The following is a 25,090-nucleotide window of genomic DNA, read 5'->3' as shown; positions in this document are numbered from 1 at the left end:
ACCAGTTCTAGCTCCCATCACCTGCAGTGAACCCCTCACCACACAATCAATGGAGTTTGAGCATTTCCAAACTGAGGTGCCCATGCAGGCTGCCCTCTGTCCCCATCTCCGTCATGAGCAGAATCCACTATCCTGCAGGCTGGGTCAAGATGCACCCAAGAACCCATTGACTGGTTGGAACTTTCAAAAACAGCTTTGGCTTCTGTCTCAGATGATCACATTGAGGAACTATCATGAGAGGCTCTCTCTCTGTAAAAGGGGGGGGGGGGCGGCGGAGAGTTCATGTCCAACAGATGTGGAGTCCCCACCCAGACCAAATATCAATATAGAAGACAGTCAGGGATACTTGGGCTTCATACTCCAGCTGCAGCTTCCTCTAGCAAGGGACGCTAACACAGCTGCAAGTATGTCATTTGGAGCCATCCGCTGAGGCAAGACTGCCCTTAAATACCAAAACCTGTACTTACCAGTCAGTCGGTTGTTAGTCATTGAAGCTGAAGCCTTCAGTGCTGCTGGATTTGCTCGCTGGACTGTTTGTATAAGCATAAGACCATTTGCTACACTCTGGACTTGTTTTTGTTTACTGTTCACTTCATAAACTCTGCCGTCATTGACCTTAGGAACCACCTGTTTGTTCCTCCAGTCTCCATGTTGCTGCCAATATGAGGTATCGTAAACTGTGTTCTGTCTAAACAGAGTATGACAGAAAAACATTCTGTTCCTATACAGCATAGATTTGTGTTGAATGTCAACAACTTTGAGATTTTTTGCCACTAAAAACATATTACAAAACTGATTTCACACTTAGAAGGATTTTTAATTTGGCTGCTCGTTTTAAGGGGTCTACAAGTGAACCAGTAGTAATGTGACTTTCTCGCTCCTTCATCTCTTTTTCATGCTACATGAAAGCAGATGTTACCTAATGTGTAGTCTTTGTACAATACTACCTGAGGCTGGAACAAATGAGTTGCATCTGTCACTAAGGCATTGACTACTAATCATGCCATGAAATAATGAGTATCCTGCTGACTCAAAATTCACTGTTGTCTTGAAAAGTGCTATTCTTTTCTCTGTTTAACATACGAAACATCCTGTCGCATCCTTATGCTGCTACCGTTACCACCCTTTTGCCACACAGGTCATGTGTGTTTGAAATATCCAATTGAAGGACTGAATTGACCTGTCCATCTAGTCTGGGCCTGGCTTGTATTGAGAAGCAATAGCCTTCAGATCCTCATCTGGCCATTCAGTCTTAGGCTTCCCATTACCAATTATTTAGGTGAATGCTTGGATGTATCCTTAGACAAGGACATGTCCAGCTCTCTTTCCTTCCCTATCCTGTTAAAACATGTCTTCTGTCTGTGATGCTCTTATTGTAATTTACCAATTCATTGAGCAAGCCCATCCTGACCAGTCTGGTCACATTGTATCCCATCCCTTAAGAGGCAGACCACATGTAAAACCATCTGTGCCATATATCAACTTTACTACAATCACTGCTTAGCATTTTATGTGGGCATAACCACCAGTCACTGTTAATCTGTATGAATGGCCACCTTCAACCTGTAACTGAGTGTAAGCATGACTAGTCATTTGCAAAACATACAGGTTAACAATGTGCTCATTGTCTGTGGCCACTACACAGCTTTATTACTTAGCAGCTGTGTCCCAAATTCCACCACCACCAACACACAGCCCTTTTCGTACCCTACATCAGTATCTTAGTCTCCACTAACACCTGTCAGCCACCTGCTTTTGTCCCAGTTGCCTCTCAATTCCAGTGATTGCTTGAGACTACTGTGTTGTAATAACCATTACATTTCTGTTGAGTCTGCCCTGATAGCTGAGTGGTCAGCGTGACGGAATGGCTGCGCTAAGGGGCTCAGGTTCAATTCTCAGCTGGGTTGGGGATTTTTGTCCACTCAGGGACTGGATGTTGCGTTGTCTTTGTCTTCATCATCGTGTTGTGTTGTCTTAATCATCCTATCATCCACCAGGGTGGCGACAGGAAGGGCATCCGGCCACCCCTTCAATTAACCTTGCCAAATCAGAGGATAACCATGCCAACCCTGTGGAAGTGCGGGACACAGACACAAGGAAAGAGAGGGAGAGGGAGAGAGAGAGAGAGAGAGAGAGAGAGTACATTTCTGTTGAAACACTCTCCAGAAATGGCACAGTGGTTTCTCAGCAGTCAGTAATTTACCTGTGTTTTTCCTCTGTGACCAGATTTAAATGATTTTTGTGGTGTGTGTGTGTGTGTGTGTGTGTGTGTGTGTGTGTGTGTCAGTTATCAAAGGATTCACTTGAAAAATGGGAACCATGTTATAGAATTCCAATGCCATACACTTCCTTTCGTGTTTCAATACCTGTTTCTCCATTTGTTAATGTTTGCAACTGACATGTGTGTGATGGTAATAGCATAATATTGACCAAGCATGGCAGATGACATAGTGGTAAGACACTGGAACCACATTCAGGAAGATGGTGGTTCATATTCCTGCGTGATCCAGTTTTATGGTTTCTGTTGATTGCCTAAAACTCTTAATATGAATGCTTTGGTGGTCCCTTTGAAAAAGGACATGGCTGCTTTCCTTCCCTTTCCTGAACTCTATTGACCACTTCATCAGCAAGACTTTATACCTTTATCTTCCTTTCTACACAGTGTTGTGTGATTACTCATGCTATATTTTTGTAATGTCTTGAAAATAATAGTGACAGTTTAAGAAAGTCTGTAGGTTGAAATTGTACTGAAAATAACATGTCTTTTGCAGTATGGCACACAACAGGCAAGGTTAATGTCTAGCATTGTAGACTTTGCACATAAACTACGCAGTTCCACAGACCCAACATTACGGTCATTAGCAAACTCATTGTCAACACGACAGCTTCTGAGGATAGCACGCCGTCTGTCGCAATACCCTATGGACAGTCAACGAGAGAGTATTCATCGTGCATGCTTGTCTAGGTTAGTGGTTTGCTTTCAGAATGTGTGATACACGGGACATGAATTAATATACAAAAATATCTTGGTTGATGTTTAAATAATAATATGTGTTTGTATATATGGGAAATGTATTTCCCAAACTCTAATAGATGAGACAATAAAGGAAGCTTGTATATTTGCCTGTAAAGCAGTTGTAATTAAAAATTGCTTTAACAAAACAGCACATCTCTTAACAGTGTCACAAGGTAGTGGTTGTTAGACATTACTAATATCTTTAATTATTGCATTCAACCACATGACAGTGTTCTTCTTGTTGAGCTGTGCATTTTGAGAGAACAATCTCCCACCTACAAGTTCATTGCAATGGAACAACATTGAAAGTTGTCCCTCCAGAAAAGCATGTCTAACATAATGTGGTTGTCAATTGTCCCACAAATTGTTAACAGTTGTCCTGTCCACACATAAAAAATAGTCATACTATATTTTTGTAATACTTTAACATAGGACAGCATTCAAAAACCAGTACATATTACTGACATGCAGGTGACACAGATCTTCCTCCAACCACTGCTCATATTGGCAGCATGTAGCAGCAGCCTGATATCTCATTCTTCTGCCAATCATCACAGTATTGGGAACCCACAGACCAGATACACTACTATACCAAGGTGCTGCAAGCTGTGTGACCATCCTGAGCAGTGCTTGGAAGATGTCCTGTGTGGCCTGCATGTCAGTAACATGTGCTGACTTACGGATGATGTGCTGCTACTTTCAATTAGATTGTTATTGAACGACTTTCCTAAATTTTTAGGTTTTTGCCTCCTTTGGCTAGGCAGATATTGGACACAGCACTAACAGAAAATGGATTCCCAATTGAACAAGCTGAAATGGAAGAATCAGCTATTAAATGTGATGTGGATGAAAATGTGGTGCAGATTGGTCAAACTGTCGCACCTCGATACAAGACAGCAGCAAAGACGAAGATTCCAGACATAACATTCTTCAACATCCCTCAGGTAAGCCACGGTGGACCCATTTTCAGTATTGTGTGTAATATGAAGCAGGAAGAGAGGACTTTTGAGATATGGAAATTAGTCAATGATTGTTGCTATAAAACTGTAATCTTAAAAATCTGAATTGTAATGTTAGGAAATGGAGAAAAATAATCAAGCATTTCAAAAATGAGATGATAGGAGTGTCTGGATAATATATAAAATAACATGGGTGAAGGTGAGTAAGAAAAGGTAAGCCAGATGTGGTCATTGGATGGTTTTATAGCCCCTCTGTGTCAGGAGCTGTAATGGCAGAGCACTTCAGAGATAGCTAGCAGAACATCAAAAGTTTCCTAATCTATATCTGCATCTGTGCAATTACTTTGCAATCAACACTTAAGTGGTTGACAAAGGGTTCGTAGAACCTCCTTCTCACTGTTTTTCTATTGTTCCACTCTGAAACAAATATATAGGTACAAATCAACAAAATATTTTGACTTTCAGAGGAGAAAGTTGATGATGGAAATGTCATGAAAATATCTCATCACAGTGAAAAAGGCTTTTGTTTTAATGATTACCATGACCTTAAACCCCCACACCTTCTCCCCAATTTCATGGTATTGCTGAACGAGCTGCCTTTCTTTGAATTTTTTCAATATTATCTATGAGTCGCATTTGGTGAGGATCCTTTACTGCACAGCATTCAATGAATTTGAAAATATAATTTAACTGATCAATCTGAATGAAATGGCAGACAATAGAGAAAAGTCAGAAATACTGAATTCACTCTTTCAAAACTGTTTCACTGTAGTAGGTCATATTATGGTTCTTCCTTACAATCATTGCATGAACATCAGAATAGCAACTTTTGAGGTATATAATTGTGGAATAAAAAATGAATTAAAATTGTTCAGTGATGAAAAGGCATGTGGACCAGATGAGATATCAGTGAGATTCTACCAGAGATTATGTGTAAGAACTTGCTCCCTTTGTAGCAGTAATTTATCATAAGCTAGTCGACTGACCATTTTCAAGAAAGGTGGTAAGAAAGATGCACTTACTTATATGCCTGTATCATTGAATCAGACTTGCTTACACATTAGAATTATTTTTGAGAATGGAAATATCTTCTATAAAAATCATCATCAATTACACAAACGGAGATCTTGCAAAACTCAGCTATCACTGTTCACTGATGAGGTGTTTAGCATCGTATACAGTGGTGTTCAGGTTGATGCTGTGTTCCTTGACTTCAGGAAGGTGTTTGATACAGTTTGACACTGTTGTTCAGTGAACAAAATATGAACTTGCCAAGTATTGTACCATGTTTGTGATTGGACTCAGGATGTCCTTGCAGGTAGAGCTCAACATGCTGTTCTTAGTGAAACTAAATTGGCAGATGTAAGGGTAACTTCAGGAGTACCCCAAGAAAGTGTAATAGGACTGTTAACTGCTTACAGTATGTATAAATGATCTAGTGAATCATATCTGAAGTTGCAAGATCTCTTTCACAAATGGTGCAGTTGTGTATAGGGATGTATTAGTGCCATAAGACTAGTGATTTGCAGGAAGATGATTGGTGCAGGAACTAGCAGTTTATCATGAATGTAAATAAAGGTAAAATATTGCTCATAAATACGTGAAGAAATCCCCCACTGTTCTATTACACTATTGTTGACAAATAACTTGATGGAGTAGCTAGGAATAACCATCTGAAGTGATCTAAAGTGCGATGATCACATAAAACAAATTATGGGAAACACAGATGACAGGCTGAGATTCATTGGAAGAATGTTAAGGAAATGTAATTCACCCACAAAAGAAGTTGCTTAAAAAGCACTTGTTCAACTTATTTCAAGTATTGCTCTTTAGTAGGGGAAATTTACCAGATTTGATTAATAGAATATATAGAGAAGATCCAATGAAAAGTGGCACGTTTTTTCACAGGATTGTTTGGATGGTGGGAGAGCATTCTGAAGATGCTCAACAAAATACAATGGCAGACATTACAAGAGAAGCATTGTGCACCACAATGAGGCTTGCCATTGAAATTCTGAGAGTGTACATTCTGGGATGAGCCAGGCAACATACTACATTTTGCAAAATGTCCACAACTAGGAAACCTTATAAAAAGATGTAATACATAGACTAACAATAGTCATTCTTCCCATGCACAGTTCATGAATGGAACATGGAAGGAAGGCGTGCGTGCGTGCGTGCGTGCGCGTGTGTGTGTGTGTGTGTGGTCTCTCTCTCTCTCTCTCTCTCTCTCTCTCTCTCTCAGGATCTCCCAAATTCCTGGACTGATTTCAAACAAATTTGGTAAACTCCCAGCTCCAGTGGTAGCAGAGATAGGGACGAAAATGTTTCTCAGCCCTTGCCATTTAGGCTGCCATGCACAACAGGCATGTTCTGTGGAAAAAGTGTCAAACTGCTGTATTGACCTGCAGTAAATGTTTTCCAGCCCCTGACCTGTATGATGGCCTTCATGACAGGCGTGTCAAGCAGAGGTAGTATCGGCTTGCGTTATCGACCTGCTTCCCCCATGAACCACGGACCTTGCCGTTGGTGGGGAGGCTTGCGTGCCTCAGTGATACAGATGGCCGTACCGTAGGTGCAACCACAACGGAGGGTTATCTGTTGAGAGGCCAGACAAACATGTGGTTCCTGAAGAGGGGCAGCAGCCTTTTCAGTAGTTGCAGGGGCAACAGTCTGGATGATTGACTGATCTGGCCTTGTAACATTAACCAAAACGGCCTTGCTGTGCTGGTACTGCGAACGGCTGAAAGCAAGGGGAAACTACAGCCGTAATTTTTCCCGAGGACATGCAGCTTTACTGTATGATTAAATGATGATGGCGTCCTCTTGGGTAAAATATTCCGGAGGTAAAATAGTCCCCCATTCGGATCTCCGGGCGGGGACTACTCAAGAGGATGTCATTATCAGGAGAAAGAAAACTGGCATTCTACGGATCGGAGCGTGGAATGTCAGATCCCTTAATCGGGCAGGTAGGTTAGAAAATTTAAAAAGGGAAATGGATAGGTTAAAGTTAGATATAGTGGGAATTAGTGAAGTTCGGTGGCAGGAGGAACAAGACTTTTGGTCAGGTGATTACAGGGTTATAAATACAAAATCAAATAGGGGTAATGCAGGAGTAGGTTTAATAATGAATAAAAAAATAGGAGTGCAGGTAAGCTACTACAAACAGCATAGTGAACACATTATTGTGGCCAAGATAGACACAAAGCCCATGCCTACTACGGTAGTTCAAGTTTATATGCCAACTGGCTCTGCAGATGATGAAGAAATTGATGAAATGTATGATGAGATAAAAGAAATTATTCAGGTAGTGAAGGGAGACGAAAATTTAATAGTCATGGGTGACTGGAATTCGAGAGTAGGAAAAGGGAGAGAAGGAAACATAGTAGGTGAATATGGATTGGGGGAGAGAAATGAAAGAGGAAATCGTCTGGTAGAATTTTGCACAGAGCATAACTTAATCATAGCTAACACTTGGTTCAAGAATCATAAAAGAAGGTTGTATACCTGGAAGAATCCTGGAGATACTAAAAGGTATCAGATAGATTATATAATGGTAAGACAGAGATTTAGGAACCAGGTTTTAAATTGTAAGACATTTCCAGGGGCAGATGTGGATTCTGACCACAATCTATTGGTTATGAACTGCAGATTGAAACTGAAGAAACTGCAAAAAGGTGGGAATTTAAGGAGATGGGACCTGGATAAACTGAAAGAACCAGAGGTTGTAGAGAGTTTCAGGGAGAGCATAAGGGAACAATTGACAGGAACGGGGGAAAGAAATACAGTAGAAGGAGAATGGGTAGCTCTGAGGGATGAAGTAGTGAAGGCAGCAGAGGATCAAGTAGGTAAAATGACGAGGGCTAATAGAAATCTTTGGGTAACAGAAGAAATATTGAATTTAATTGATGAAAGGAGAAAATATAAAAATGCAGTAAATGAAGCAGGCAAAAAGGAATACAAACGTCTCAAAAATGAGATCGACAGGAAGTGCAAAGTGGCTAAGCAGGGATGGCTAGAGGACAAATGTAAGGATGTAGAGGCTTGTCTCACTAGGGGTAAGATAGATACTGCCTACAGGAAAATTAGAGAGACCTTTGGAGAGAAGAGAACCACTTGGATGAATATCAAGAGCTCAGATGGCAACCCAGTTCTAAGTAAAGAAGGGAAGGCAGAAAGGTGGAAGGAGTATATAGAGGGTTTATACAAGGGCGATGTATTTGAGGACAATATTATGGAAATGGAAGGGGATGTAGATGAAGATGAAATGGGAGATAAGATACTGTGTGAAGAGTTTGACAGAGCACTGAAAGACCTGAGTCGAAACAAGGTCCCGGGAGTAGACAACATTCCATTAGAACTACTGATGGCCTTGGGAGAGCCAGTCATGACAAAACTCTACCATCTGGTGAGCAAGATGTATGAGACAGGCGAAATACCCACAGACTTCAAGAAGAATATAATAATTCCAATCCCAAAGAAAGCAGGTGTTGACAGATGTGAAAATTACCGAACTATCAGTTTAATAAGTCACAGCTGCAAAATACTAACGCGAATTCTTTACAGACGAATGGAAAAACTAGTAGAAGCCAACCTTGGGGAAGATCAGTTTGGATTCCGTAGAAATATTTGAACACGTGAGGCAATAGTGACCTTAAGACTTATCTTAGAAGAAAGAATAAGGAAAGGCAAACCTACGTTTCTAGCATTTGTAGACTTAGAGAAAGCTTTTAACAATGTTAACTGGAATACTCTCTTTCAAATTCTGAAGGTGGCAGGGGTAAAATACAGGGAGCGAAAGGCTATTTACAATTTGTACAGAAACCAGATGGCAGTTATAAGAGTCGAGGGGCATGAAAGGGAAGCAGTGGTTGGGAAAGGAGTGAGACAGGGTTGTAGCCTCTCCCCGATGCCACTTTGTTTTGGGTTGTGCATTGCTTGTTGTTTTGTTTTCTTATTTTGAAATGAGTGGAGAGACTAATCCTGGTCCAGCATGGGATTTAGTATGACATTCACGAGACCAGAATGTATCAAAGATTCCTATGACAGTGTGTTACTAATAATAATAATGATAATAATGTGCTGTGGTTTTATCATTTATCTACTGTTAACCACGAGTTTAAGGGCATATCACCATTCACTCTTGGTGGAGGCATGTGTGTGTGTGTGTGTGTGTGTGTGTGTGTGTGTGTGTGTGTGTATGTGTGTGTGTTTTAAAATCTTTTTGCTGTAAAGAAAAGTGAAAGCTCTCAACCCATGCAGCAGACATCTTCTATACACCATGATCTGAACTAGAAATATATATTTGTAAAACTGGTTTTTGGGTTTGTAACTCGTCACCAGTGGCATCTGATACAGAGGAACAGACACTGTATGTACATTGATTTCTGCAAAATGATAACTTATATATGGCTCATGGTGTATAGAAGTGTCCTTTGCTAAACATCTGAAAGCTGCTGAGCACCAAGCATTCAAAACATCATCTTTATTTATTTTCAGTATAAGATATTAATTATAGTAATAAATATCTTTTTGTTTAAACCTTTAGACAGCTTTTTGGAGTCCATTGTTATTATACTTTACATGTATTTTTTGCAGCATCTATCAGTACTGGAATGGATGCTACAAGATTTCATGCTGGGTGAACACCTTCTCCTTGTTGGCAATCAAGGTGTTGGGAAGAACAAGTTGGCTGATAGGTTGCTCCAGCTGCTGGGCAGACCGAGAGAATACATTCAGTTGCACAGGTATATTTCTCCAGCTTCCTGCAAAGAACTGGGAACAACGTTTTAGGAGAACAAGACAATTATCTTCTAACTAAGGCATAATCTTAAGTATTAAACTGAAGGGTGTGGCTTAGCTAAATAGAAGAATGAAAAATAGTATATATATAAATTTCAGTTTGTACTCCGGTCACTTTTGTTCTCTTGAATATTTTCCTTGAATATTTTGTTTTATATTCTCCTGTCTTCCAAACTCTCTAATATTCTCCCATATGGTCCTTAATCGAAGGGGTCAACCTCTTCCATACTCTTGAGTCATTGAAACTAGAGAGATGACATGTCACAGGTAAGAAGAGAATTTTTAATATTCAACGGCATATTTGTGACAATGAACATTTTTGACATTGGACTACCAGCAGTGGACACTACCTGTGAACAGCATGGTCAGTGTTTGATACACAGTTTTAGCATCTCAAAAAGCTTTATATCACTAGTGGTTTCCTTTTGAGATCTACAGCTAATGACAGGGGATATGCATTCTGCATACTTTGCAGTCACTATTCCCTCTAGTTTCATTTATTGTTCTGGAGGAAAAGTCTAGTAAGTGCCACTTATCCTTTATTACTGCAACCTTTGTGCATTCTCTTTAGTGAATGCCATTAGTTGGATTTTAATGTATGATAAAGAGCAAAGATCTTGTTTCTGTCGACTTGATCATGAAGAAGGCATTTAGAGAAAAACCTGGATGCCAAGATGTAACAATACCATAGAAGGAAAGTTGCTACTCACCATATAGCAGAGATGCTGAGTCGTGATAGGCACACTAAAAAGATTCACACAATCATAGCTTTCGGCCATTAACACACAACCACACACACACACACACACACACACACATACACACACACACTCACACTAGCGCAACTTGCACACACGTCTGCAGTCTCGGAGAGCTGAAACTACACTGCGAGCAGCAGCACCAGTGCATGATGGGAGTGGTGACTGGGTGGGGGAAAGGAGGAGGCTGGGGCAGGGAGGGGGAGGGATAGTATGGTGAGAGTGGCGGGCAGTGAAGTGTTGCAGTTTAGATGGAGGGCAGGAGAGAAGGTACGCAGGGGGGAGGGGGTAAGTACTGGGAAGGACAGAAATAAAAATAAAAATAAATTAAAAGACTGGGTGTGGCGGTGAAATGACGGCTGTGTAGTGCTGGAATGGGAACAGGGAGGGGGCTAGATGGGTGAGGATAGTGACTAACGAAGGTTGAGGCCAGAAGGGTTACGGGAACGTAGTAAGCATTGCAGGGAAAGTTCCCACCTGTGCAATTCAGAAAAGCTGGTGTTGGTGGGAAGGATCCATATGGCACAGGCTGTGAAGCAGTCGTTGAGATGAGGGGTATCATGTTTGGCAGCGTATTCAACAACAGGGCGGTCCACTTGTTTTTTGGCCACAGTTTGTCGGTGGCTGTTCATGCGGACAGACAACTTGTTGGTTGTCATGCCTACATAGAATGCAGCACAGTGGTTGCAGCTTAGCTTGTAAATCATATGACTGCTTTCACAGGTAGCCCTGCCTTTGATGGGATAGGTGATGTCAGCGACTGGACTGGAGTAGGTGGTGGTAGGAGGATGAGGATGTATGGGACAGGTCTTGCATCTAGGTCTATTACAGGGGTATGAGCCATGAGGTAAGGGATTGGGAGCAGGGGTTGTGTAAGGGTGGACGAGTATATTGTGTAGGTTTGGTGGACAGCAGAATACCACGGTAGGAGGGGTGGGAAGGATAGTGGGTAAACATTTCTCATTTTAGGGCATGACAAGAGGTAATCGAAACCCACACCCCCTCTTGGCTGACAAACCCTGTCTCGCAGACCTACTACACTTATCCCACCCTTCAAAACTCCCTCCCACCACCACACAGAACCCAAAACCTAAACCAACCTGAATACAGTCATGAACCTTTCCTCCAGAACCCTTAGTCTCAAAGAAATATCAGTGCTTTCCAAAGGCCTCACCTTTTGCCCCACTCCCAAATTCAACCATGCAGGACTAGTTAAAGACCTTCTCTCCTTCTCCCAGTCCCTACAGTGGAAACACTTTTTTGCCACCATCCCGACCAATCAGACTCAACCAAAGACCAATATTGAACCTTGTCTAACTCAGTTCACTCCGCCATCTAACCTTGAGCCACCCCCTCTGTCTCCAAACCACCCCCTGTTAACTTTCCAGAATTTCTTATCCTCGAACCTTGCCTCACCATCATTCCCCAAATCCCTCAACATGCATACTAACCTTACACCCACAGAAAGAACCGCAGTCCACCATCTAAAAACTTACCCTGATCTTATAATCCTGCCTGCAGACAATGGCTCCACCTCCGTTGTTTTGAACCGCAAGGATTACGTGGCAGAAGGACTCCGTCAGCTGTCAGATACTTCCACCTACAAACTATGCCACAGTGATCCCATTCCAGCAATCCAGCAGGATCTCCAGTCACTACTCAAATCCGTAGGCCCATCCCAGAACCTCTCCCCAGCGTCCATCTCTCTACTTACCTCTACCACTCCCCCCACTCCCACCTTCTTCATGCTTCCTAAAGTCCATAAACCCAGCCACCCAGGACGCCCCATTGTGGCTGGTTACTGTGCCCCCACTGAGAGAATCTCTGCTCTCGTAGACCAACACCTTCAACCTATTACCCGGAACCTATCCTCCTATATAAAAAATACCAACCATTTCCTCGACCGACTCTCCACAGTTCCTTTCCCTTTACCACGCGGTGCCCTGCTTGTCACTATTGATGCCACCTCCCTGTACACTAACATTCGTAATGCCCATGGCCTTACTGCTATCGAACACTACCTGTCCAGACGCCTTATGGATTCCAAACCAACAACCTCCTTCCTAGTCTCCATGACCAACTATATCCTCACCCACAGTTACTTCTCCTTTGAAGGCATTACCTACAAACAAATCCGCATTACGGCTATGGGCACCCACATGGCACCATCATATGCTAACCTATTACGGGGCCATCTAGAGGAATCCTTCCTAAAAACCCAGAATCCTAAACCCCTCACCTGGTTCAGATTCATTGATGACATCTTTGCTATCTGGATTGAAGGTGAGGACAGATTATTCATATTCCTCCTGAACTTCAACAACTTCTCCCCCATTTGCTTCACCTGGTCCTACTCAACCCAACAAGCCACCTTCTTAGATGTTGACCTCCACCTCAGAGATGGCTACATCAGTACCTCCGTCCATATCAAACCTACTAACCACCAGGAGTACCTCCACTTCGACAGCTGCCACCCATTCCATACCAAGAAGTTCCTTCCGTACAGCCTAGCCACCCATGGTCGTCGCATCTGCAGTGACGAGCAGTCCTTCTCTAAATATACCGAGGGTCTCACTGAAGCCGTCACTGACCGTAATTATCCTCCCACCCTCGTACAAAAACAAATCTCCCGTACCTTATCTTTCCAGTCTCCCACCACCTCCCAAAGTCACACAGTCCGGCCACAGAGGAGCATTCCCCTCATAACTTAGTACCATCCGGGACTGGAGTAACTGAATTACATTCTCTGCCAGGGTTTCGATTACCTCTCATCGTGCCCTGAAATGAGAAATGTCCTACCCACTATCCTTCCCACCCCTCCTACCGTGGTATACTGCTGTCCACCAAACCTACACAATATACTCGTCCACCCTTACACAACCCCTGCTCCCAATCCCTTACCTCATGGCTCATACCCCTGTAATAGACCTAGATGCAAGACCTGTCCCATACATCCTCATCCTCCTACCACCACCTACTCCAGTCCAGTCGCTGACATCACCTATCCCATCAAAGGCAGGGCTACCTGTGAAAGCAGTCATATGATTTACAAGCTAAGCTGCAACCACTGTGCTGCATTCTATGTAGGCATGACAACCAACAAGTTGTCTGTCCGCATGAACAGCCACCGACAAACTGTGGCCAAAAAACAAGTGGACCGCCCTGTTGTTGAATACGCTGCCAAACATGATACCCCTCATCTCAACGACTGCTTCACAGCCTGTGCCATATGGATCCTTCCCACCAACACCAGCTTTTCTGAATTGCACAGGTGGGAACTTTCCCTGCAATGCTTACTACGTTCCCGTAACCCTTCTGGCCTCAACCTTCGTTAGTCACTATCCTCACCCATCTAGCCCCCTCCCTGTTCCCATTCCAGCACTACACAGCCGTCATTTCACCGCCACACCCAGTCTTTTAATTTATTTTTATTTTTATTTCTGTCCTTCCCAGTACTTACCCCCTCCCCCCTGCGTACCTTCTCTCCTGCCCTCCATCTAAACTGCAACACTTCACTGCCCGCCACTCTCACCATACTATCCCTCCCCCTCCCCGCCCCAGCCTCCTCCTTACCCTCACCTATCATGGACTGGTGCTGCTGCTCGCAGTGTAGTTTCAGCTCTCCGAGACTGCAGACGTGTGTGCAAGTTGCACTTGTGTGTGTGTGTGTGTGTGTGTGTGTGTGTGTGTATATTGCTGACAAAGGCCTTAATGGCCGAAAGCTATGATTGTGTGAATCTTTTTATTGTGCCTATCGCGACTCAGCATCTCCTCTATATGGTGAGTAGCAACTTTCCTTCTCTCTTATTGTTACATTCCATCCTGGATTTTCCATTGTTTGATGAATGCCAAGATGAGTGGATAGTGAGGTGGTGATAACACTGGTGTATCATGTACTTTATCCAAGAGAATGTATGGTTGCTTGTGTAATGTCGATGTAAGTACAGAAACATTGAAGGCTTCAACATCTACATAAACCATTTCTTATCAACTCCAAGGCAGCACACAAAAATAGTCATCCATATAGATCCCTTATAACATATTCACTTGGAATTAGGTTCCACTTCTGTGTGCTGCATCACCTTTTAGCAGGATAAGCTAAAAAAATTAACGTTTTTAGTTAGAGGAATAATAGAAGTTCACCTCTTGACTCTAAGAAGAAATACCTTCTTTTTATTACATCCACATTTTATACAATAATAGTTGCTTTCTTCAACCAAAATACATTTTACTCTCAGTTTTTAAAAGTTCTCATCCTGTTTTGCAGTTAGGTGGCTCTCTTTTATTACCTATGTAACCAGAATTGTTCCCAACCTTCTCATGCACTGATGTGCCAAAAAATTATGATCACCTGCTTAGTCCGGTATTACACTACCATATTTATTTGTCAAAGAAATTTGATAGTATAATAGGGAACCTCACTGTAGATTTGATCATAAAAGTCATTTGTCTTCTGTTCACTACAGTGTGAAATGTAACTGCTCAGAATGCTGGCATCGCTACAGCTATTTTACATCTGTAGTGTGTTTGCAAACATGGCTGAAAAGTTTAATTGGTGTGTTCCTTTGACTCTTTTTAAGAATTTTACCTTGACTGGGTGGGGGTGAGCAAGAGGCACAGTCCATGCTATTAATCATGTGCTGGTAGGAAGATCAGATATGCTGCAGGTGACTTCAAATCCACAGTCACAGCTACAGCCATCCACCACTACGTCTAAAAACATCCAAGCAGCTTTTCAGCAAGCCAGAATAGAAGAGGAGGGCACACTCTAAAATGCTGATAACAATAAAAAAATTCTTAACTCTCCATTCTACTTTGTCTAATTTTGAATTTTGGATGCCCCAAGTTAAAAAGTGTTTCATCTTTTTCATACTTTTTATTAGTTTTGTAGTTGTTTGTAGTTGTTGAAACACTAAATTATTCAAAAATAAAAATATTTTTGATGCCCATATAGTGTACTAAACATTTATCTTTCTTCAGATAATTCTCTGTCAGTGCTTTATAAATCGCTTCACACATTTGTGGAATTGTTTTGGTTAATATCCACTGTAGTATTCGAGTGCCGTATTGTTAGCTAGAGTAGCTCCCTCCTGTAGTAAGAAACTGCAGTGTTATGGTGAGCTTGACTTCTGAACATACAGATTTTCTCAGCTGAGTATTCTTTTTTTTTTTTAGTATGATGGGCCACTTAACTGAACAAACACTAAAACACACTCTCATCCATTCATAAGTAAATTATGTAGGACTTGATGTCCTCCACTTGCAGCTCGTGTAACAAATTTTGCTGAATGCTTTTATTATCTTGACATAAAACCCACAGCTTCACTCAAGTATGTTACCCTTTTTTTCTGCTGCTGCTGCTCCAAATGCTCACACAATGCAATTGTGGTACAAGCAACTGCATCACATAATAACAAATTGTTGTTATCTGCCATCTTGAAGTTTGATGAAAAACACGATGACAGAGTAATACCCAAAGATCTTAGTCACAGAAATTTGATGAATATTTGATCATATTTCTGTGTCAAAGAAATATGATAGGTGTTATGCCATCCATGTAACACAAAACAGCAGTTCTGTGTGACATGAGTTTGGCAAATCCTTGGTAGGTTTCTGGAGTATGTGGCACTAGATCTCTGCACACAGATCAAGCAATTCCCGTAAATTATAGGATGATGGTTTGTGGGTGTGGAACTGTCACCCAGTAATGTCCCAGGCATGTTCCATTGGGTTTAGACCAGCCAATTTTCTGGCCAAGACGTTAATGTAAGCTCACTATCATGCTCTTCAAATCACTGTAACACAGTTCTGGCCTTTTGACCCTATCATCAAGCCCGAAGGTGTCATTGCCATCGGGGAAGCCATCAAGTTGAAGCAGGTGGTTCAGAATATTGTTCACATAGTCTCAAGCTGTCCTGATGCCTTTGATTAGTGTCACGGGTCCCACAGATGTCCAGATAAATGCTCCTATAGCATAATACTACTCCAGTGGTCTGCGTTAGTGGTGCAGTGCATGTTTTGAGCAGCCATTTGCCTGGATGTCAGTGTATCTGGATTTGACCATCAACTTTGTGCAAGAAGAAACATGATTCATCTAGTATCAATGACATCATGTCTCCTGCAGCTATAATTGAGAATGTCATTGAATTAACATGGAAACACACAGGAGGGATCATCTGCTATGGAGCCCCATGTTCAATAATTTGTGCTGAACGGTGGTCCCTGAAACACTTACACATGCACCAGCATTGTACTCTGCTGTAACATCTGCCACAGATTTGCTTTATAAGAGCAGTCAAGCCTCTGACCTCCACATTCTCTGATGAACCATCATGCCTACTCTTGGTTTCATCATCCTTCATCCACTTTCCATAGTCACTGATGACAGTAGCCCACAAATAGCTGTACAGTTTCACCATTTCCTAGATGTTTGTTCCTAGGCATTGACCCATAACAAATTATTGTCAAAGTCACTTATGTCAGTGGATTGCCCTATTGTTTGCACCTGTATCTTCCCCCTGTTTCTCTGCTCTGCTTATATGCTTTCATACTGTATCACATGACCACAACACTACAAAGTGACATTTGGTCTCACAGTGGCCTGTGGTCATAATGTTTTGGCTTGTCAGTGTTTTTCCCCAGAGCATGTCAACACAAATTCACAATAATACACTCCTGGAAATTGAAATAAGAACACCGTGAATTCATTGTCCCAGGAAGGGGAAACTTTATTGACACATTCCTGGGGTCAGATACATCACATGATCACACTGACAGAACCACAGGCACATAGACACAGGCAACAGAGCATGAACAATGTCGGCACTAGTACAGTGTATATCCACCTTTCGCAGCAATGCAGGCTGCTATTCTCCCATGGAGACGATCGTAGAGATGCTGGATTTAGTCCTGTGGAACGGCTTGCCATGCCATTTCCACCTGGCGCCTCAGTTGGACCAGCGTTCGTGCTGGACGACGTGAGACGACGCTTCATCCAGTCCCAAACATGCTCAATGGGGGACAGATCCGGAGATCTTGCTGGCCAGGGTAGTTGACTTACACCTTCTAGAGCACGTTGGGTGGCACAGGATACATGCGGACGTGCATTGTCCTGTTGGAACAGCAAGTTCCCTTGCCAGTCTAGGAATGGTAGAACGATGGGTTCGATGACGGTTTGGATGTACCGTGCACTATTCAGTGTCCCCTCGATGATCACCAGTGGTGTACGGCCAGTGTAGGAGATCGCTCCCCACACCATGATGCCGGGTGTTGGCCCTGTGTGCCTCGGTCGTATGCAGTCCTGATTGTGGCGCTCACCTGCACGGCGCCAAACACGCATACGACCATCATTGGCACCAAGGCAGAAGCGACTCTCATCGCTGAAGACGACACGTCTCCATTCGTCCCTCCATTCACGCCTGTCGCGACACCACTGGAGGCGGGCTGCACGATGTTGGGGCGTGAGCGGAAGACTGCCTAACGGTGTGCGGGACCGTAGCCCAGCTTCATGGAGACGGTTGCGAATGGTCCTCGCCGATACCCCAGGAGCAACAGTGTCCCTAATTTGCTGGGAAGTGGCGGTGCGGTCCCCTACGGCACTGCGTAGGATCCTACGGTCTTGGCGTGCATCCGTGCGTCGCTGCGGTCCGCTCGCAGGTCGACGGGCACGTGCACCTTCCGCCGACCACTGGCGACAACATCGATGTACTGTGGAGACCTCACGCGCCACGTGTTGAGCAATTCGGCGGTACGTCCACCCGGCCTCCCGCATGCCCACTATACGCCCTCGCTCAAAGTCCGTCAATTGCACATACGGTTCACGTCCACGCTGTCGCGGCATGCTACCAGTGTTAAAGACTGCGATGGAGCCCCGTATGCCACGGCAAACTGGCTGACACTGACGGCGGCGGTGCACAAATGCTGCGCAGCTAGCGCCATTCGACGGCCAACACCGCGGTTCCTGGTGTGTCCGCTGTGCCGTGCATGTGATCATTGCTTGTACAGCCCTCTCGCAGTGTCCGGAGCAAGTATGGTGGGTCTGACACACCGGTGTCAATGTGTTCTTTTTTCCATTTCCAGGAGTGTATTGTGAAAAGTCTTTTTATTTCTATACATTGTACCACCTACATCTCAGATTCCATTCATAGTTATAAAGTCATATTTCAAAAGCAATGTCATGACATTGTGCCCTCATAGTGATGTAATGTTCCAAGCTGTTAACTATCCACAATTAACAGACAGAATGTGTCAACCTGGACATACAAGATGCTCCGAAGACATGGTTCTCTGTTTTCAAGTAGTTTACTCTCTTTAAAATAATATTCGTATTTTTTTAAATCAACATGCTCACATACAAATTTTGGCTCATTCACAAGTAACCATAGCCAGAAGGGCTTCACATCTAAATAATCTTAAGTACACTGGATCACAAGAAGACATGTACAATCCAGTTTGGAGATTGTTATGTGACTCATGCTTTCTATCCTCAACACCAGCAGGTCGCATGCCTACTGAAACGAAGCAATGTCTTTAATTTCAGCAAGAGATTGTTTACTTCTAATGTGTAGAAGCTTTTTCCCAATGATTTTTACCCTTACACAGCACAGAAAAATACATGTATATGTACTGCTAAAAGAGCCAAGACCATTGTCTCCAATGAAAATACATTTCCCAAAGAAAATGCAAGCTTTCCATATATTCTTGCTGTCCTGTAACTAACATGTATAACTCAAATTGTGTTGCTGTCTACAGCTTTGCTGTCTTTGACACACAAAGGAGAAAGAAAGTGGAGGAGGGTGAAGAAATAATCTCATCAAACATGAAAGGGAAGAGTAACATTATTATTTGATAGTAGTGATAGTTTCTCAGATATTGGTGCTGGATGGTTAAGCACAACCCACAAAGTGCCACAACTCCTTCCCAGCCTGTCACTCGAACATGCCATTTCAGTACCAGAGAAATGGAAGGATAAAGTTAGACTTCATTGATAGACAATTCTTATCTTGGTATGAAACTTGAATGATACAGAACTGATGTGGAGAAATTAAGGCTCCAGATGCAGAGAAGCACTCTTTGCATCTACTTACAAAAGATCTATTTTGTACCTGACAGTGTCTCTGTGCGTAAAGATGTCTGTAAGAAGAACGATCTAATTTATGGAGCAAGATGAAGAGAACATAGCTATAATTACTACAGAGAAACGTCATTCGTCTTCTGTTTCCATCGTCACAGACTCTAGGAGATGGTAACTGTGTGTTCAACTGTATTTCATCCCCTCATCTCCAAAAGTAGAGTCATTTAGGGTCTCTTTCAGTATGTTGTCCCCTCAAGACATTACAAGATGGCGGCAAAGTTGAAAGTGTATAATGTGCCTCCACGAAAAAACGTAAATTTCAGTAGTAAAAGGAAAACGTGTGCAACTTGTAAGACTGAAATACAGAAGCTGAACGAATGGATATCCAGTCTACAGTTTACAATAGACGCTCAAAAGGTGGAAATAAGTAAACTACAATCTGAAAAATGTGAGATGCTAATGAAGACAGAAGACTCGGTCTTGGGAAAATGGAAGAGAATGACTGAAGGAAGTTGTACTCATAAGGTAAAAGATGTGAAAGACAGTGAAAATTTAGTGCAAAAAAACTCTTTTGAAGTGCTTTCTGCTGTGGATTCAGTGAACACGTCGGAAAGGGTTGAAAAATTGGAAAACAAAGTAGGCAAACCGTTGCTCGTTGTAAGTAGGTCAAACAGTGAAAATACTGCATCAAGAGATATTCTAAAAACTCCGAAAATAAGTGCGCCCACCTACACTACCACAGACTTCAATGCAACAAAGGAAACTACGTTAAAAAAGTTATCTCCAGCGAAACTGCAAACTGAAGAACATTTAGAACACGTGCGGCAAAACAACAACACTAGTCAGGTGAGAAGAAGAATCTTAAATCCTCGGGTTACAAAAAGTGCGAAACACAAAACAATCTGTGTGTTAGGTGATAGTCACGGCCATTAAATTTCTGCAGTGTTGATGAGAACATGTAGTTTCAAGGCATCTGGTTTCATAAAGCCAGGGGCTCCATTGAGTGAAATAAGGGACCTAACAACATCAACTGACGTAGCTAGTTTGAATAAAGACGATTTCGCCGTGTTAATAGGAGGATCAAACGACGTCTATAGAAACGAGACACACAAGGTGATTACAGAAATGAGGAAATGTTTAAATAATTTAACCCACACAAATGTACTCATTGTGAATATCCCACATCGTCATGATTTACCACCCTGGTCGTGTGTGAACCGCGAAATTAGTGTTGCAAACGAGTGTATCACTGAAATATGCACTAACTTTAAGAATGTCGATATTGTAGACATAAACAGATTGGAGCGAAGGTTCCATACAGTCCATGGACTTCATTTAAATACGCCAGGAAAGAAATTACTAGCCGAAAAAATATGTACTCACATTTCAAAGAAGAGTGAAGAAAAAAGTATAAGTGACAAACAAACGGAGTTTAAGAAGTATTTTAGACGAGTTACAAGCTGTGCCATTGGCCAAATGCGAATTACCAAGTGGTTCAAACCGATTAAGCAAGAAACAATCAATCAAGTCGTCAGCCAAATGAAAATTACGAAATGGTTTAAACCAAAGAGGACAGATGTAGATGAAGCAAAACTTTTACAAGCTCCAGAAGTTAACTCACCTGCTGATTGCCACCAGCGAACAGAAGCCACACACAAGAAATATACAGAAATTTTTTTAGGGTAAGTGCTGTATTAGAAATGCCATTAGATAAAGAGTCAGAAACTGTTTCAACTAAAGTTACTAAGTACCCAGATTTTGCTATACTACACCGTAACATTCAGTCACTCATAAATAAAATTTCCATGTTGGAAGCACTACTCCAGTATGCACTAAACATAGATATAATTTGCATTACTGAACATTGGCGACAAAATGACAAAGTAAAATTAACCTCAATCTCAGGATATAGATTAGCAAGTCATTTTCGCCGAGAGTTTTCCAAACATGGTGGCTCTGCTATCTTTGTGAAAGAACAAATAATGTTCTGTGATGTCAGTAAAAGTTATATTGACTCAATTGAAAAAGACTTTGAGCTTTCCATTACCAAACTGCCAGAGCTTAATTTCATAGTTATTAACATATACAGAGCACCAAGTGGAAACCTGTCAGTTTTCATGAATAAACTAGAGGTTCTGTTGAACAAGATCAGTACACTAAATATGAAGATAGTGATTTGTGGGGGTTTCAATATTGATTTTTCAAAAGACAGCAGCAGCAGAGATGCTTTGATAAATATGACCAACACATTCAATATGATCCCCACAATACACTGTCCAACAAAATTAACAGAATGCACAAATTCCATTATTGACCAAATGTTCATCTCAGAAACAACTTACAGATTCACAAGCAGAGTACTGAGCATGGGTTATAATGATCATGAGGCACAGCTGCTGTGTATAGAAATGCCAACAAGTAGCATCAGTTCCGGAAAAGTAGTTGGAAAAAGAACCTTTTCTGAAGATAACATTAGAATTTTTAATCTCTTACTGGCGAAGGAAAACTGGGAAAGCATCGCCACTCAGAACAATGTTGATAGCATGTACATGAGTTTTCAGAGCATCTTTGTTCACTATTTTAATGTAGCATTTCCGAAAGTAGTAAAAACAGTAAAACCTAACAATAATAAGCAATGGGTAACTAAAGGCATAAAATTTTCCAGTGAGAGAAACAGATTTCTGCAGTACTCTTGTAAGAAATATAGAGTAACCCAAGAATTCGCAGATTATTCAAAAGCCTACAAAAGAATCTATGGTAGAGTAGTCAAAGAGGCAAAAATTTTGTGGAATGACAATTTGATAAGAAACTCATCTAACAAAATGAGATCCACGTGGAGAGTTACAAAGAAAGAAACTCATCTAACAAAATGAGATCCACGTGGAGAGTTATAAAGAAAGAAAAAGAATGTATCATTAACACTAGAAGGCTCAAAAGCCACAGACCCAAATTCAGTTGTGGAAAAATTCAATGAATACTTCACCTCACTAGCTGAAGACCTCATTCAAGTACACTGTCAAGGACCAGTCCCAAGTTTCTCCAGCAAGTCAGTGACCTTCAATGCTTCTATGTATGTGTATGAAACAAACCCCAATGAAATTATAAGTAAAATTAAATCATTAAGCAATAAAATGTCAAGTGGTCTTGATGAAGTACCTGATTTCATATTAAAAGTATGTGCTCACCACATAGCAAACCCCTTGGCAAAAATTTTCAACCTCTCTTTAAAAACTGGTGTATTCCCAGATATTTTTAAAATAGCAAAAGTTTCACCACTGCTAAAAAAAGGTTCTTCTGAAAAAATATCAAACTACCGACTCGTGTCACAGTTAAGTTCCTTCTCAAAAATTCTAGAAAAACTCTTCTGTGACAGGCTTTTAAGTTTCATAAATAAATATGCACCTCTTGCAGTACAACAACATTGTTTTAGAAAGTCTAAATCTACACAGACAGCAATTTTAGAATTCTTAGACTGCATTTTAAAATCCCTTGATCAACATAAATTAGCGGCAGGTATTTTTCTAGATCTATCAAAAGCCTTCGATGTCCTGGACCATAACATTCTGCTCGAAAAATTAGAAAGACGAGGAGTAAGAGGTGTATCTCATAGCTGGTTGTGTTCATACCTAAAAAACCGCAGGCAGAAAGTATCACTTCAGTATGAATTCAACAAAATGAATAAAACAAGAAACAACTCCTTTCTTTCTAGGGAATTACCAATAAAATATGGTGTACCACAGGGCTCAATCCTAGGTCCACTACTCTTCTTCATTTATGTGGACGACTTAGTTGAATATATGAGTCCCACAAACACTGTCCTTTATGCTGATGACACCAGTATATTGCTCATTGGATCCAGTCCAGAAACTTTGTGGTCCACAGCAGAAAGTTCTATGAAAATACTCTCTGAGTGGTTCACAAAAAACGAACTCATTATAAATACTGGAAAAAACTGTGTGTGTCGATTTTCATTTAATTCCTCCAACTAATCAAATGTCTATTCAAGCCCAATTAAAAAATGATCCCCTAGAAAATGTAAGTGTCACAAAATTCTTGGGTCTTTGGGTTCAGCAAGACTTAAAGTGGGACACACATATAAATAACTTGTTAGAAAACTATCTTCTGTGTGCTATGGCCTAAGAATTTTAAAGGCTACAACAAGCAAAACAACAGTACTATGCACAGTTCCACTCACTAATCCAATATGAGATCATTTTCTGGGGATACTCAACTCACAGTGTAAAGGTTTTTAGAATGCAAAAAAGAGCTTTAAGAATAATTTGTGGCCTTAAAAAGATGGAGTCCTGTAAATCCCATTTTACTGAGCTTGGTGTTCTAAATGTTCCAAGTTTATTCATTTATGAAACTGTCTTGTTCACTAGGGACTACCTCCTGAAAACAGGCAAACTGCTACAGAACAAAAGTGTACACAACTATAGTACCAGAAGGGAATCAAATATACATCAAAAATATCACAGAACAACCACCTATCAGAGGAGTATAATTAACGTTGGTGTAATACTACACAATAAGATACAAGAGGAAATAAAAAATACTACTCATCCAATATTTAAAGCTAAACTAAAGTCAATTCTAATAAAGCACTGTTTCTATTCTGTCAGAGAATTTCTGAATAAGCAACAAAATTAATTGTAGTAGGTACCTAATTTTAAATGCTAATAAACTGAGGGAAGTGGCGCAGTGGTTAGCACACTGGACTCGCATTCGGGAGGACGACGGTTCAATCCCGTCTCCGGCCATCCTGATTTAGGTTTTCCGTGATTTCCCTAAATCGCTTCAGGCAAATGCCGGGATGGTTCCTTTGAAAGGGCACGGCCGATTTCCTTCCCCATCCTTCCCTCACCCGAGCTTGCGCTCCGTCTCTAATGACCTCGTTGTCGACGGGACGTTAAACACTTAATATCCTCCTCCTTAATTGCTAATACTATGTATTATTGTAACTTATCGTTGACCTGTCCAATATCAATTGTACAATTTGTGCTATATGATAAAACTGGACCAATAAAAAACCAAATCAAATCAAATCAATTCTGTACTAAATTTACATTTAAGCACTGCTACAGGTACTCTTTGCTTTCAGCATCATTCAGCTCAAAGTCACTTGCAGGCTCTGCTCACTGATGAATGACTGTCTGCCTCCATTTATTGACTTCTATTTATCTAGCAAAGAGAACACAACCCAAAAGTAAGCTGCCTAAATAGATACATAACAGGGTACATTACAGGTCATTGACAGTGTGTGTGTGCTGAGAGTGTGTCTAGAACTGGGTGTGTCATTTCACCAGTATGATGCACAATTGTTGTTACTACCATACAGAAGTGTCACAAAATAATACTTTTCACTTGGGATGTTAGATTTTCTTTGCTCTCTAAATGGTTCAAATGGCTCTGAGCACTATGGGACTTAACATCTGAGGTCATCAGTCCCCTAGAACTTAGAACTACTTAAACCTAACTAACC

The 25,090-nt window shown here is 41.5% G+C and overlaps 1 protein-coding gene across 1 annotated transcript in view; it reads left to right on the top strand.

Annotated features, from left to right (window-relative positions):
• Positions 1-25,090, top strand: part of LOC126198488 (von Willebrand factor A domain-containing protein 8) — a 275,162-nt gene that overhangs the window by 102,102 nt on the left and 147,970 nt on the right. Inside the window, exons 13-15 of the mRNA XM_049934860.1 lie at positions 2,772-2,965; positions 3,756-3,960; positions 9,574-9,722. Coding sequence (XP_049790817.1) covers positions 2,772-2,965; positions 3,756-3,960; positions 9,574-9,722 — 548 coding nt within the window. The remainder of the gene's footprint in view (positions 1-2,771; positions 2,966-3,755; positions 3,961-9,573; positions 9,723-25,090) is intronic.

This window comes from Schistocerca nitens, chromosome 8, assembly GCF_023898315.1.
Source record: "Schistocerca nitens isolate TAMUIC-IGC-003100 chromosome 8, iqSchNite1.1, whole genome shotgun sequence".
Lineage (NCBI taxonomy): Eukaryota > Metazoa > Arthropoda > Insecta > Orthoptera > Acrididae > Schistocerca > Schistocerca nitens.
This window is presented reverse-complemented; position numbering and strand designations above follow the sequence as displayed.